This window comes from Mus caroli, chromosome 4, assembly GCF_900094665.2.
Source record: "Mus caroli chromosome 4, CAROLI_EIJ_v1.1, whole genome shotgun sequence".
Taxonomy (NCBI): domain Eukaryota; kingdom Metazoa; phylum Chordata; class Mammalia; order Rodentia; family Muridae; genus Mus; species Mus caroli.
Window position 1 is genome coordinate 99,340,041 of NC_034573.1, and position 16,135 is coordinate 99,356,175.

At 43.2% G+C, this 16,135-nt stretch overlaps 2 protein-coding genes across 13 annotated transcripts in view; one reads left to right on the top strand and one right to left on the bottom strand.

The window, feature by feature from the left end:
- Lrrc42 (leucine rich repeat containing 42) overlaps nt 1-5,059 on the bottom strand; it is a 23,257-nt gene extending 18,198 nt beyond the window's left edge. Inside the window, exon 1 of one of the 3 annotated variants that reach the window (XM_021159797.1) lies at nt 4,810-5,059. The gene's annotated coding sequence lies outside the window, so the exon portion shown is untranslated. Of the gene's footprint in view, nt 1-4,652; nt 4,725-4,809 lie in introns of those variants that run through there. The other 2 variants (XM_021159799.1, XM_021159798.2) reach the window with 2 other exon arrangements.
- The window catches only part of Hspb11 (heat shock protein family B (small) member 11), a 27,088-nt gene continuing 15,782 nt past the window's right edge, over nt 4,830-16,135 (top strand). The window contains exons 1-4 of one of the 10 annotated variants that reach the window (XM_029476631.1): nt 4,842-4,913; nt 6,562-6,633; nt 11,327-11,432; nt 14,054-14,166. In XM_029476631.1, coding sequence (XP_029332491.1) covers nt 14,069-14,166 — 98 coding nt within the window. In that variant the 5' untranslated portion in view covers nt 4,842-4,913; nt 6,562-6,633; nt 11,327-11,432; nt 14,054-14,068. Of the gene's footprint in view, nt 4,920-5,259; nt 5,276-5,432; nt 5,519-6,561; nt 6,634-11,326; nt 11,433-14,053; nt 14,167-16,135 lie in introns of those variants that run through there. The other 9 variants (XM_021161450.2, XM_021161451.2, XM_029476632.1 and 6 more) reach the window with 9 other exon arrangements.

Here is a 16,135-nt window from a genome sequence, read left to right on the forward strand (position 1 = left end):
TGGCTGTCCTGGAACTCATCTGTACACCAGGCAGGCCTCAAACTTTGTCTGCCTCTGCCTCCCAAGTGCTGGAATTAAAGGCATGCCCCACCACGCCTGGCTCCTAGCAGTATTTCTAAAACTCTGAAACTATCCCTCAAAGACTCTGGTTGACTTTTGGAGGTATATCGAGTCAGATTCTACATCAATACCTACAATGTGGCCTGAAGCCACTTACAAGTGTCAGCAAACAATTAAGTCAGTGACAAAAATGCTGAGTCTCTGAAGATCAAGCAATGATCCTATTTGTGGGAACCACTACTGCTCATTTTTCTCCTGAGAATAATTATGTATATAAAGCACATCAGAAAGGAGGGACCAGCCTAGCCCTGGAGCCTCACCCTTTCCAGCTCATCGACTATGTTCTATTCTGTGACCCTCCCAATGCTACATGGGTAAACTGCCACTCACTTGACCCACTGGAATTAGCTTAGTTTACTGCTTTTGGTTGTTCTGCCTGACCCAGCTATTTCCTGTTCATCATTAACATTCAGCACAACCATCACTCAGCATTCTCCTGGGAAACTTCTCCAACCCCAGTACCAGTCCATGCCTGTCTGGTTTTCCCAAAGCACCCACTGTTTCCTTTTACACAACACTTAGCAATGTGTACTATGTTCAGTTGTTACTGTACCCAAAGCTGTGAGTTTTTTCTTTCTCAGGCCGAACATGGTGCTTAGTACTGAGTAAGCACTCAACAGATATATGCTGAACTGAATGAGATCTCAAAGGGGTAGATTTAGTGCTTCGTTGAAGGGCCTGCTGATATTGTTGCTAGGAGCCAGCTCCTCTTCCCGGCAACAGCTGCAGGCTCCTCCCCCACTTGTCAGCCCCTTCTGCAGGTGGTAGAAGCAGAGCAGATGATGGGGCTATATTGCTACTGGTACTATGTGGGGGGTGGGGGAGGGAGGACAAAACAACTAAAGTAAAAACCAGTTTAAAAAAAAAAAAAAAAGTCTTGTCATAGTGCCAGTTCTTACACTTCATATTCTTGCCAGCATTCAAGGGCTGCTGCTGAAAAGATGCCCTCCCCACTTGCTATAAGAGCTTCTTTCAGCAGGGCAAGCATTTAGCCCCTTCGACCTCACAGACCTTAATCCTAACCTGGAGAAAAAGAAAATGCTCTTTGATCTTAAGACTAAAACCTCAGCCGGGTGTGGTGGCACACGCCTTTAATCCCAGCACTCGGGAGGCAGAGGCAGGCGGATTTCTGAGTTCGAGGCCAGCCTGGTCTACAAAGTGAGCTCCAGGACAGCCAGGGCTACACAGAGAAACCCTGTCTCGAAAAACCAAAAAAAAAAAAAAAAAGACTAAAACCTCAAGCCAGGCAGTGGTGGCGCACGCCTTTAATCTCAGCACTTGAGAGGCAGAGGCAGAGGCAGGNGGATTTCTGAGTTCGAGGCCAGCCTGATCTACAGAGTGAGTTCCAGGACAGCCAGGGCTACACAGAGAAACCCTGTCTCAAAACAGAAACAAAAACTAGAACGTCAGAGCCTACTCTACGTAGGTATCAGAAAGTAAATACTACGTATGGCATAAAAACAAATTATTTGCTAGACAAAAAATGATCAAGTGGGTAAATGAAGGAAAAAAATATCATTATCACCATTTTAGAGTGGCCAGAAATTTAGTATGTAGTCCAGGCTGGCTTCAAACTCAGAGAGATCCTTCTACCATGGCTTTCCACATACTGGGATTACAGTCATAAGCCATTACACCTAGCCTAATGATCTAACTGTAACAGCAGAAGGGCAAATCCTATGAATATAATGTATCTTAATGGACCAACACACCATAATACTGACAAGGAGGAGGACAGAAAGACGAAAACCAAGGTTTTACATATCTGCACTGCTCTTAATCCTCATCTCTAACGTCCCACAAACTATGGAGTAAAACGGAATGAATGGATGACAGCGTCACATGAAAACTAGAAGTATGATTCCATCCAGCAGAGGGCACAGTAGCGTGGGACCAGAGTCTGGATGCTAATCCCTTACTCTGCCCCTCCTGGCAACTTTACCCTTCAAAAAAAGGGGCACAGTGAGGACTAAATCATATCTCCAGACTACTCATCAAACAGTATTCTCTTTTTAAATGATGTAAAAATTCAGTATTTACTGAAGAGTATATCTACATCATTTGTCCAGGCAATAATCCAAGGCTTTGCTTTCTTCAGTTATTTGAAGAACTACTCTTAATTTAGGGAATCATGCATGGTAACCTTTTTTAATTTTTTTTTTAAAACATCCTGCCGGACGTGGTGGCGCACGCCTTTAATCTCAGCACTCAGGAGGCAGAGGCAGGCGGATTTCTGAGTTCGAGGCCAGCCTGGTCTACAAAGTGAGTTCCAGGACAGCCAGGGCTANACAGAGAAACCCTGTCTCAAAAAAAAAACAAAAACAAAAACAAAAAACAAACAAACAAACAAAAACCATCCTGCATTCTTCCAATAAAGTACTTCTTGAAGTTTGTGATGTACTATAAAATGATCTAAGGATTAAATGAATGTCTGAACTTTCAACTTTAAGAACCATAAAGGGTAAAGCTTCTCTCCTGGATATTGCTTGCCCCTCACTATTATTCATGAGGGCCTATACAAACTGGCCCCTTAAAAGACAAGAGCCTTTTCTTGCCTGGGGGCGTGGAGGTGGGAGTGTTCATTTAAACTGGAAAGTTAAGATAACAGGTATCTGCAAGAATAACAATGTTCAGTGTAGATCTCTTGCAGCTATGGGTCAGATTAACAGAGTGACTGGCTGACTGGCGGTGTTCTAGCCCACTACAGAGAAACAGCTCTGTGATCTACCTAAGCATTACAAAGCATTAAAAATGTACAGCAGTGCATTCACATTACATTAGTGAAGCTAAAGTTGGCACAAAGCATATCATTTCTTCAAATAAATGAAATATAACCTTGGTACATTAAAAATTCAGTCCTGTAAAAATCATCTTTAAATTAGAGAAGGATAAAATAATTGACAACCAAACATAAGTTTTAAAACCCTGAATCCAGCTTCCAAGCAAAAAGCATAAAAATATTCCAGATAGGGGAGAGGAAAGAGGAGAGAGGCATCAGGGTAATAGTGCTAAAACTGTGCGCTGAGCCTATGGTTCAGGAAAAAAAAAAAAAAAAAAAAACCAACGATCAGAAAGAACACCTAATCTTAATAGATCAGTCTTCTAAGAATAATAAGTAGGCCAAAATAATGATCAACGATAATGATTCCAGATGTGACTGAAAGCTACCATTTATTATATACCTACAAGCTAACAAGCACTGTAAGGTACAACATAAAATGATGTCATGCAATCACTGATCCTATGAGGTCAGTATTGCCACTTTATGGATGAAGAGCCTCAGAGAAATGAAGGAACTTAAGGCTCACAACTCCTAAGTGAGAGAGCCTGAATTCAATCACAGGGCTGTGTAACTCCAAAGCACAAGATCTTCCCACTTGTATCTCAAGAATAAAAATACAACACCAGCCTTAAAAATATTCTTAAAACACTCAAAATTAACTTCACCGGCCATTTGATGTCTCTGGAACTCACAATGCTCAAACTGGGAGTTAAGAGGGCAGGGACTATAGTAAAAAACAGTGGTCATCTGAGGAAGAGTGGGTGGAAACAGAACCAGGGCTCACTTAAGGATGAAGCGCTCCCCCCTTCACTCTGCCAGGGCAGAAATCCGCCATATCCACACACCAGGAAAACATCTGTCAACCCACGACCTTCATCTCAAGACTGCAGACACCTTTGGCTCATTTGAAAATGTAGTGGTTTTTAAAGACTTTTTCTTAACACAGAAAGAAATCCGAAGAGAAAGTAGTTCCAAAGTATCTCTAACCAACTTAACAATCCATCTTCATTGTTCTGTGTCACCGCCATTATTCAATTTCCCACTACTTCTTTTTTCCCTGTAACTTGCCACTTCCCTACCTGCCTTCTCCCCCAAACTGCGGAAACTCATGTCCTATCTGGGCCCATACTTTGTCCCAGAGCAAGCTAATCTCTCCCACACCTTGATAGTTTTACCCACTCTTTAGCTTTTCAACAGAAAAAAATTCAGTCCCCCACTCCCCAAATTCTAACCTTCCCCATTCACTCCCAGATCTTCTACCCATCTTCCTCACATCCCAGACTCTCCCGTGCCCCTCAAAATTCGGCCCTGGTCGTCCAGACTCAACCCCGCCTCCACCTGTCTTCTAGCGACCCGTCTCCAGCCCCCATCCTTCTCTCCCTCCTCACGAGTCTTCCTCTCACCATCGAGGTTCCTCTTAGCACCCTAGTCTCCCCATCTCTTTCCCAGTTTTGCGTCCTCAACCTTCAGATTCCCCTTTCTTCACACCTCACTATCTCCAACTTCCCAATCCACGGCCTCAACTAGTTTCTTCCCTGCCCCCCCCGCCCCACCCCTCCCCCTATTCCAACCCTAGCTCCTTCCCTTCGTGCACTCAACCTCTTTTCTTTCCCCCTTTCCCGGCACTCCCACCCAAGCTTCTCCCCAAGTCCACCTAAGCTAAATCCGTTCCTTCTCCCGCCCAGAACCCTAAATTCTCACACACCCTCAGTCTAACCCCGGACGCCGCGGACCCCACCCTTAAACCCACCTCAGGCACCCCTACATCTTCATCCTCCCACCTCTCCCACCGCGAGCTCTACCTCGTCCCTAGGGCCTTTCCCCTCCCCCAGCCCCTCACACTCCGCCCCCGCACCCACGCGCTGCCCGAGGCTCGGCGAGCGGCCCGGCCCGCGGCCGCCACCTACCTGTGCCCCTGCCCGGGGCAGCGAGCGGCTGCACCTCACTGGCGGCTCCTTCCTCCACTGAGCGGCTGACCGGGAAGCGGCTCGGCACCTAGGCCACAAAGCCCGTGAGGGTGGGACACACACAGAGGGTGGCAAGAGGGAGGGGCTGGGGGCGACCTGGCGCCGCGGGACTGAGGTACCAGCGGGGAGGGGGGGGAGAACTTGGCTGGGTAGGCGCGCGTGCGCGGGGCCGGCATGGGGGGCGTGGTCTGATCTGGGGTGGGCGGGGCATGTGGCGGGGCGGGGCCGGGAGTGGGATGGGACAGCCGAGCTGAGAAAGCCGGGCGGTCGCAGGAAGGGTGAAAGGGGCGGGGCTGGGCCGTGCGTGTGCGTGCCCGCGCGAGGGCGTGTCCCCCGAGATCTCTTGGAGTGCCCTCCCCCCCCCCCCCACCCCCACCCCCACCCCGCCGAGGCAACGCAGAGCCGGGTAAGGGTAGTCCTGAGGAAAGACGCGCAAGCGAGGTGGCGCTTCTAGGCGGAGCCCGTGCCAGGAGAGGGCGGGGCGGAGCTGCGCAGGGCGCGCGCCTGGGAACTCCTCTGAGGCTGAAGCGGGGCGGGGCCGGGGCCGGGCGGGGCGTGACGGGCGGGGATCGCGAGCGGATCGGGTCCCGGAGCTACCCAAGGCCCAGGCGAGCGCGTCCGTGCAGCACTGTGGGCGGGCACCGAAGAGGTGGGAGCCCGGTGGCGAGGCCGGCGGAGGGTTGCGGGCGGGAAGGAACCCGTTGTGAGGAGACGCGCGGCGGGTGACCGCGGGAGGAGCAGCGATGTCGCTGGGAGAGAACAGAGTGACTAGGGCCTGGCCTCTCTCTAGGTCCCCTCCCCAAGAACTTTTAGTGCCCTGAAATGATGCTTTGACCCTCAAAAGGAAGAACAATTACAAATGACAGTTAATATGCCAAACGTAACACATTATCAGCACGGTCCAACCTCAAACAGGAATAATATTTAAAGTCAATGTGGGTGCATTTACATTATTTGAAATTATTTGAGTCTTGGAGGTGAGAGGACTGTGTCCCGGCTGCCATTATGGGAGAAAAAGAATGACCGGTTTTAAATTTACACCAGAGCTACCAGTGGATGGTGTAGGAAAGGATTTGCTGCAGGCAGATGTAAGAGAACCCAGACCCAAAGGTGCTGGTCAAGGAGAAAATCAACCCAGGACGTGACCCAGAGGTTTTCTGAAAGAAGTACCAGAAAGGGCTACACTGTATATGTAAAGAGAAAATCAATGGCCCTGGGAAAGGATAGGGAATCCACCATCCCTGTCTGTAAAACACAGAAGGATGGATGATGTCCTTAGAGCCTACTACCACTTTGGTAGAGAGTCCCTGAGGGTATTCATGCTCGCTTAGATCAAGCACTGCCTCTCAAACCTCCATCTTGAAGCTGTGTGGAAACATGTCTGCTGGGTGGTTTTATGGGTTTCTTGGGATTGGTTTGCCTCTTTCTCATTAGCTGCAACAAAACCTTAATGAAAGCCGAATCTCTGCCCCTGGTTTTAAAGAACAGATATTGGTAGTTCAGGTATATTCATTGTGTATTAAAGTGCTTGTTTGCTCTTTCCTTAGACATCTTAGATTTAAGAATGAGGTTAAAAAAGACCTGAAAATTTGAAGAGAACACACTGTATCTTATTCATCTACTATATACATATATATGAGAACATTTCTCTAGATGGTAACTCTTTTATTTATTTTGGTTTTTTGAGAGCAGGTCTATTGTAGCCCAGGAAAACCTTAAACTCACTTCTAATCCTCCAGCTTTGACCTACACAGTATATGACTCGTAAGTCTTTTGAAAATGTATTATTCTCCCTTATACATTATTTATCCACATGAGATATACATCCTGTATTTACCTGTTTTGAGACATTCACACCAATTCCCATAGTAAAAGTAGAATTAGAAAATATAAAAACACCACAAATTTGACATCCTTTTGCAGAGGATGTACATCTTTAGTATATGCATAACCAGTGGTGGGGGCAATGGAAGTTTTAGAAAATGTTTGTTTATTACATTTATTCATTTGGAGGAGCATGCTTCTGAGTTTTTTTTTTTTTTTTTAAATCTTCCCCAAACAGTATGGAGCTTAATAATGTCTTTGAGAAGTTCTGAACTGAACACTGGATTCCCCAAACAGTATGGAGCTTAATAATGTCTTTGAGAAGTTCTGAACTGAACACTGGATGTGAATCACATTGTTAGCACTTGCCGTATCAGCATTATAAGTGCCTGGGCCCTAAGTACACATGGACCCCTTATTGATGGAGTGTACTACCTCTTTAATTTCTTTTCTTTCTTTTTTTTTTTTTTTTTTTTTTTTTTTTTTTTTTTTTTTGGTTTTTCGAGACAGGGTTTCTCTGTGTAGCCCTGGCTGTCCTGGAACTCGAGCTGTAGACCAGGCTGGCCTTGAACTCAGAGCCTCTGCCTCTCTAGAGTGCTGGGATTAAAGGCGTGTGCCACCACGCCCGGCTTCTCTTTAACTTCTTAAATTTGTTAGCTGTTGGATATCAGGCCTGGGGCCCATGCCTGCCCAGTGTCACTTTCCCATTGGCTACACCCTCAGCCTAACTTTTAGTAAATCTAAAATAACACTTTTAAATTTTACCTTTGGGCCAGTCTTGTCTTATGTTGATTTTGTCATGGACTAAACAAGTTAAATTTTAATACATCTAGATCAAGGGTCATAAAAGGCCAAATAATATTTTAGGCTTTAGAGTCTGTGACAGCTACTCAGTTCCACCACACAAAGGCAGCCATAGACAATATGTAAATTGATGGATATAACCTTGTACCGATGAAACTGTTCTATCTTGTTCTCTTTCTCTCCCTTTCTTTCCGCCTCTCCCCCTCTCCTTCATTGAACCCAGGGTCATGAACATGCTAAGCACATGCTATACAACTGTACTATACGCCCCTGTCCCTCCAGCATTTCTTTTGAGGGCCAGTTCTATTATTTAGCATATAAACTGACACCTCAGCTTTGTCATGTCTACAGAATTGATAAACACACTTCTTATGCCCATATTTAACAATGATGTTATTTCAAATACCTTTACTTAATTCTGTTCCCCGCTTCCTTTGGCAATAGGATCTTATTCTGTAGCTGAGGATGGCCTAGAGTTTACTATGTAGCCCAGGCTCCCTGCCCACTTGTGATAATCTTGCTTTTAGTCTCCTACATGCTTTGATTACAGATCTGTACCACTATGCCAAGCCACATAAGTTTTGGATGAGATTATAACTCAACAGTAGATCATGTGCCTAGCATTCTGAAAGCCCTGGGTTTAGTTCTTAGCACTATAAAAATAAATTCAAATTTTAAGAAGTGCCGAATAGTACATGTTCATTTTGTTTTGCTAATAATCATTCTCTGAGTGTAGCTATTCAAAGAGCTATAAGTAATTGTTGAAGTATTGTCTGTTATTCAGCCTATATTTTCCAGGCCCAAAGTGTTATCTTGAAATTATTTGTTAAAGTTTTCAGAAACAAACATGTTCCTAATTGGTAGGAACTCCAAGGAGAAAGAAAAGAAAGTTACTTTGCTATAATTTGATAGTTAATGTTGTTATTACCTTCAATTTTAGCTTGTGTCCATATTTTCAAATTGTAATAAACTAAGAGTTCCATTTTCCTCATTTGTTTTCCCTTTTTTTTTTTTTCTTTTTTTTGAGACAGGGTTTCTCTGTCTAGCCCTGGATGTCCTGGAACTCACTCTGTAGACCAGGCTGGCCTCGAACTCAGAAATCCTCCTGCCTCTGCTGGGATTAAAGGCATGTGCCACCACGCCCGGCTTTTTCTTTTCTTTTTTTTTTTAAATTTATTTATTTTATGTATATGAGTACACTATCACTGTCTTCAGACACACCAGAAGAGGGCATCAGATCCCATTACAGATGGTTGTGAGCCACCATGTGGTTGTTGGGAATTGAACTCAAGACTTCTGGAAGAACAGTTGGTGCTCTTAACCACTGAGACATCTCTTCAGCCCCATTTTCCTCATCTTTAAGAATTAGCAATATTTATCCAATATCAGTTCTCTGTTCAGTAGTATAAAGGTTGTAGTTAGATTAGTCAAGAAAAATATGCACAGAAATGTTAGAACATGTCTCTCACAGTATAACTACAGCTTTCAGTACTCTTGATACTGTTTTGAAGTATAATGGAGAGTGAACTTTTTTGTTAATATAAAAAACCAAAAAGAAATGAAATAAAAATTGTCATAATTAACCTAAGGCCTACAAGATGCTCAGCTGGGAAAGTGTCTGGTATACAAGCCTGGGCCGTTTGAGTTTGGTCCCCAGAACCCAAGGTGGAAGACGAGAACTGACTGACTCTTCAGAGTTGTCCTCAAAGTTTCCCAGTCACCACAAAATTCACACCTACAGAAACATCATAATACATACTCAAAAATAATAATAAATACAATTATTAAAAATTATTTAAATTATAAAAATGATTCAAGAACTACAAATTTTGGAATTTAAAAAAATGGCTCTAGAGCTGGGCTGGATGGCACACAGGTACATACCTGTGATGCTAGCGCTGGGGAGGCTGAGGCAGAAGAATCACAGGTTTGAGGCCAGCATTATAAACATGGTGACAACTTGTCTTAAAAAACAAATAAACAAACAAAAAACCAGGCCCTATAAACACTTAACCAGGTATGGATCAAAAAACCTCTTTCTCTCTCTCTCTCTCTCTCTCTCTCTCTCTCTCTCTCAACCAGGTATGGATCAAAAAACCTCTTTCTTTCTTTCTCTCTCTCTCTCTCTCTCTCTCTCTCTCTGTGTGTGTGTGTGTGTGTGTGTATGTGTGTACACTTGCACAAGTTCAAAGCCAGCTTAGGCTAAATAAAAAGACCCTATTTAGGAAGAAAGAAAGAAGAAAAACAAAGTGTATTGTATTCTATCATTTGCTTTCAGTCTGTGTCTTTATAAAAAGAGAGTGAGTCTCAAAAATATTATTTGGTTGATTTTCAAGTCCAGTCTAATAAGGATACTGTATTTATGTTTAAATCTGTGTTCCTGCTCTTTTAGTAGTCAAATGTTTTTCTGGTATTGCATTTTTTTCTCCCCTGTTGGCTTTCCTCCTAGTCTGTTTGTGTTTCTGTAATAAAATACTTGAAGCTGGGTGACTTGTAAAGAAAGTAGGTTTGTTTAACACACTGTTCTCGAGAGCCAAGAGCTTGCTAACATCTGCTTGGTGTGGGTAAGGGTCTCATAGGTGATAGGTAGCATGTAGGGGAAAAGAGAGGTCACAAGGCCAGAGGTGGAGCTGGGCGGTGGTGGTGCACGCCTTTAATCCCAGCATTTGGGAGGCAGAGGCAGTCAGATTTCTGAGTTCAAGGCCAGCCTGGTCTACAGAGTGAGTTCCAGGACAGCCCGGGCTACACAGAGAAACCCTGTCTCGAAAAACCAAAACCAAAAACAAGGCCAGAGGTGAAAGGAAGCAGGAGAGGAGGGAAATGAATCCACTCCTATAAATGCAGCCTACTCTCTGAGACCCATGTTAGTAGTCACTTTAAGAGGGCTGCGTTGTGACCTATTCACCTCCCAATAGGTTTCATCTCTTAAAGGGCCCACCACCTTCCACTATAGTTATAGTAGAGTCCAAACTCCCACCATTTGAACCAAAGAAGCCTTCTGTCTTTATTTATTGGTTTTATCTTTATTGGTTACTGTACAATCCTAATATTATGACATGAATCCTTAACATCCTGGTGTTTCTCTTTGCCTGTCCTTGTCTGGTTTTGCAGTCCTGGGATCTAACCCCAGCCATTGTGCATATTGGGCACCCCACCTCCATGAGTAAAGTGCACCCTGGAGGATCAGTGTTTGCAGAGATATGTTACTGTGGTTCTTGCTCTGACTGCTTTGCCTTTTTTTTTTTTTCTTCAGCCACAGACTAATGGTGCCTAAGAAGGATCTTCTATGTGTTTGTTCAATTTAAATTTCAGTGTTATTTGCAGTTGTAAATGTATATTTTAGATTTGGGGAAAATGTTAATCATTTTTCTTCATATTTTTCTTCTGTACTATTCAGTTTCTCTCTCCTAGATGTCAATTCTGATTGTGCACATTTCAGACTGATTGATATTATTTTATAGGTCTTATGCTCTGTTCACTTATTTATTTTTTAAGATAATTTATTTTTATTTTATGTGAATACCCATTTTTGCCTGCATGTCTGTGTACCATATACATGTATGTGTTCTGGGGATTGAACTCACATTAGGCATGGCTGGAAGCGCCCTTCCTGCCTGAGCCATCTTGCTACTCCACTGATCTTTGATTAGTGCTAAATTCTATCTGATGTCTAGCCTAACTAACTTTTTTTTAAAAAACTTTACATAACTGTAGTTTTCAATTCAATTCTGAATTTCTGTGTTGTTCTTTTGAGTTTTCATTTCTCTTGTAAAACTCACTTTCTGTTCTCCCATTTTGTCTGTGTTCTTTCTAAATTATTTCTATATAGGAATCTTTGTATCTTCTGATATAAACAAGTGCATGGGTACCACCAGGACCCAAGTCATCTGCTGACCTGCTTCTAACCTTGCTTGATTCAGTGTCTTCAACAGAAGGTAGAGTAAACAGGTCATTTTTTACCCTAGAGAGTTCAGATCTTTCACATTTTCTCCCTTTGTTTAGGGGATGGCATAAGGGACAAATCGGTTCTGCTTCTTTAGACCATGTTGCAGTTGTAAATACGTTTAATTTACTTCTTATTTCAAATAATTAAGCAGTAAGCTTAGTTTCCCCTTTGTTCTGTCTGTCCCTTCTATACACAAGACCAAAGAAGCCTTCCTTTGCTTTGCAGCTAGCAGCAGCTTCCTGTGGGGCTTCACAGGGGCTTGTTTCTGTGATCTCATCTCAGGTGACACGCATGGGGGCTGTGCTGCAGCTGCACCTAACTGTACTTAACGTACATACGACATGATAGATCTCACAAACACAGCGAGGGAAAGAGGCCAGATACAGTTACGCCTGAATTGTGATTCCATGTACTTGAAACTTAGGCAGACTCCACCCACAGTGTTAAAAAGAGAACCACTGCTCCTTGTGGGGAGGAAGAAAAGGTAATAATTGGGAAGGGATGAGGAAGACTTTTCACAAGTTCTAATGTTTCTTTACCTTAATGGGTTTGACTTGTAAAGTTTTATTGAATACATTGCTTGTGGTCTGGTCCCTTTTTTATGTGTGTGTTATAGTTCAGTAGGCAACTCTTGCATCAAAACCAAATAAAGTCCAAACCAAGCCTGGTGGGACATATCGATAATGCTAGCAGTCAGGAGGTTGAGGTGGGAGAATTACCAAGCCTGGTGGGACATATCGATAATGCTAGCAGTCAGGAGGTTGAGGTGGGAGAAGTAGAGTTTGAGATAATAGCAAGAACCTGGTTCAAAAACAAAGTTAAAAACGAAAAGATCAAGCATAGATTGGGAGAAGACATTGATAAAGACACATAAAATAGAATTTGTATGTAGACTATTTCTAAGATTTTGTGTGTGTGTGTGTAGTTGTGAGTTGCCCAGTGTAGGTGCTAGGAACTGAACTCTGGTCCCTGGAACCCATGTAAAAAAGCCAGATGGCATGTGCTAGTCAGCTCAGTGTTGGAAGGTACCAATAAGCAACCCTGTCTCAAGGGAGGTATACACACACACACACACACACACACACACATGCACACACGCACACCGCACACATGCACACACACACGCACACACACACATGCACATGCACACACACACCCCACCTGGTTACTGTGCATCTATCTGCATCAGAACAGGTATGTAAAGCAGAGGATAAGATCTGAGAAACTCTTTTCTCTGCTTTACCTTCTAATAGCCTCTATACTGGAGCTCAATAAGATTCCTTAAGCAGAGATGACCAGGTGACTAGTTCAGAATTGTTTTTAAAGAATTATTTATTTTGGCTAGGCAGTGGTGGCACACGCCTTTAATCTCAGCACTTGGGAGGCAGAGGCAGGCTGATTTCTGAGTTCAAGACCAGCTTGGTTTAGCAGGGCGAGTTCCAGGACAGCTGGAGTTGTACAGAGGAACCCTGTCTCGAAAACAAACAAAAAAGAATTATTTATTTTATGTATATAAGTATACTGTAGCTGTCTCAGACACACTAGAAGAGGGCATTGGATCCCTACTACAAATGGTTGTGAGCCACCATGAGGTTGCTGGGAATTGAACTTAGGACCTCTTAACCACTGAGTCATCTCTCCAACCCATAGTTCAGAATTTTTTTTTTTTTTAAGACAGGGTTTCTCTGTGTAGCCCTGGCTGTCCTGGAACTTGCTCTGTAGACCAGGCTGGCCTTGAACTTAGAAATCCAAGAATTTTTAAGTAAGGTTATCACTTTCCTTATCTCATGTTTCTATCCAGAAAATGATGACTGCTGCTGTTACAGATCCCTGTAATTTTAGCTGTTGGAGAGACTAATGGAGGGGGATCACATGAGGCTGGGAGTTCTGAGGACAGCATGGCTAAGAAAGCAAAACTCATCTCAGAAAAGCAACTAAAAGCAGAGTGTCAGATGTAAATGAGCCTGGGATGGTGGGCAGACCTGAGACTCCAGCCCCCCGGGAGTAGACCAAGAAGATCCTGAATAGGAGAGATCTTGTGTTTGCTACAACCCCTAAAATGCAGCCAGGTGTGTCTGCTTATGCCTGAAGAGGCCAGAAGATAACTGTAAGCTCTAGGCCATCCTAGGCTAGCAGTGGTTTTTAGACCATCTTGGGCTACAGAGTGACTCAGACTGAAAAACAAAAACCCTAAAAGTAAATATTGTTGATACTTGGATTGATAAGTGTATAGATACAAAATACCTGTTTTTAGCCTCCAAACTTAAAAAAAAAATACAGCTATAAACAGTAAAAGTCATCCATAATTTATGTCACCATAGCTTGTTAACTATCTTTATCTAATTACTGAGGGTTTTAATTTTAGAAGTAGAATAATGATGTCAGTTCAAGTAGTCAAAGACATTTCATGGAACATAGCAATGGAAATGATCATACTTTATAGGTCATCCCAGGGAGAGAGCAGAAGTTTGCGGAAACAAAAGTGCAAGTCCCTCCCACATTGTGAATGGCTTGGTTGTTAAACTGTGTGCTAGGCAACAGCCTTGCTTTGCCTTCTGTTGAGAATCAAGAGTTTGCCTTTTTATTACTGTATGTTTATAAAAATTGCAGGCTAAACATTTTGCAATGAGGAAGGTGGATCTCTGCTCAGTCACTGAAGGGACAGAAGTGATTCTGGCCACATCGAGTGATGAAAAGCACCCGCCTGAAAACATCATTGATGGGTAAGTGGCCCTCTTCCTTCTGTCCTGACTCCAGGGTTATGTTAGGTCAGGGAGCACCTATTTCATAGTAACTGATACTGTGAAGCAGTTTAATAAGTATTTAGTGAGCTAGATGGCTTCATAGTATCTATTTGTGGAGTCATTGAACTAATTGAATAGTAAATACATTTTTTATCTTTGTGCAAATAGGTTCAATTTTTAAAATTTTTATTCTTTTTCACTGCTGGAAATTAGACCAGGGCCCTCCCATAGTAGACAAGTATTCTACAATCATGCTGTTCCCTCAGCTTTTGCTTTTTTTTTTTTTTTAATTGTAATTTGGGTTTTCTAAGTCGGGGTATTAACTGTGTAACCTAGATTTGTCTTAGATTCAAATCCTCCTGTCTGAGAGTCTAGAAGTGTAGTGATTGCAAAGTGATTTCTACTTTGCAAAGAGACGTACATGTGTGCTCTAAGATTTATTCCTTTTCATTTTACATATACCAGTGTTTTGCTCATATGTATGTCTATGTACCATATGTGTGCAATGCCAAGGACAGAGAGGATACCAGATCCCCTAGAACTGGAGTTACAGATGGTTGTGAACTGCCATGCAGTGCCAGGTACCCAAGCCAGGTCTTCTACAAGAGCTGACAGTGCTCTTAACTGTTGAGCCATCTCTTCAGGCCATAAATAGGCTTTAAAAGATGTTTTACCAAGACAAAAAACAAGACAGCAACTTCATTTTATGGAAGAGTAAGATTTAATATCTGGCTTTGGTTTAATTCTAGATTTTTTTTTTAGAAATACAAGTATATAACCGTTGTCACTTCCTGTGTACTGTTTGCTTGCTTGCTGGTCTAAGCGGCATCTCTGCTGAGCTGAATGCCTGACTTCTTGCCCCTCCTGTATCGTGTGCTTCATTCCAGTCCCGCTTGGCCTGGGCTGGAGCTCATTCTACGTAGAGGGAAGTCGTATTCTCAGACCTTTCATTCTAAGAAGAGTGGCCAATGGAGAACACACCACTTTTGTTTATTTCTAATTTTTATTTTATATGTGGGCTTTGCCTACATGTATGACTGTGTGGATATGTTCAGTACCTAGAAAGGCCAGAAGAGGATGTCAGATCCCCTTGGCTGGAGTTGAGACCTCTGTGAGCCACTGTGTGGCTTTTGGATCTTCTGGGAGAGTAGCCAGTACTCTCTCTAGACTAAGAACACCTCTTTTAAATAGTTCTGGCTTATTATTCTTAAATCCTTTCAATTTGTGTACATACCCACACTGGACTGGTGGAATCAGATCATTTTAGAGCTGAAAGGATTTATTAGAGTATCTTTAGTTTCAACTTGGAGGAAGACAGGTGCACTCATTAAACACTAGTTTAATTATTGAGGCAGAGCCAGTTGTAAGGTGGAGATGTAATAAGCCTCTGTCTTAGTCAGGGTTTCTATTGCTGCACAAACATCATGACCAAGAAGCAAGTTGGGGAGGAAAGGGTTTATTCAGCTTACACTTCCATGCTGCTGTTCATCACCAAGGGAAGTCAGGACTGGAACTCAAACAGGTCAGAAAGCAGAAGCTGATGCAGAAGCCATGGAGGGATGTTCTTTACTGGCTTGCCTCCTCTGGCTTGCTCAGCCTGCTCTCTTATAGAACCCAAGACTACCAGCCCAGGGATGGTCCCACCCACAAGGGGCCTTTCCCCCTTGATCACTAATTGAGAAAATGCCTTACAGTTGGATCTCATGGAGGCATTTCCTCAACTGAAGCTCCTTTCTCTGTGATAACTCCAGCTGTGTCAAGTTGACACAAAAATAGCCAGTACAGCCTCCATATTCTATTGTGCTGAGATGAGCTCTTGACAATCAAGGCCAGTTGCTGCTCCTCTCTCACACCTTCCCCTCAGGTGTGGGGGCTTTGCTAGACTCCAGGAACATTAGATTTTAGTCTCTATTATGAAATTGGATGATTTCATTTTTGTTTCTTTTTT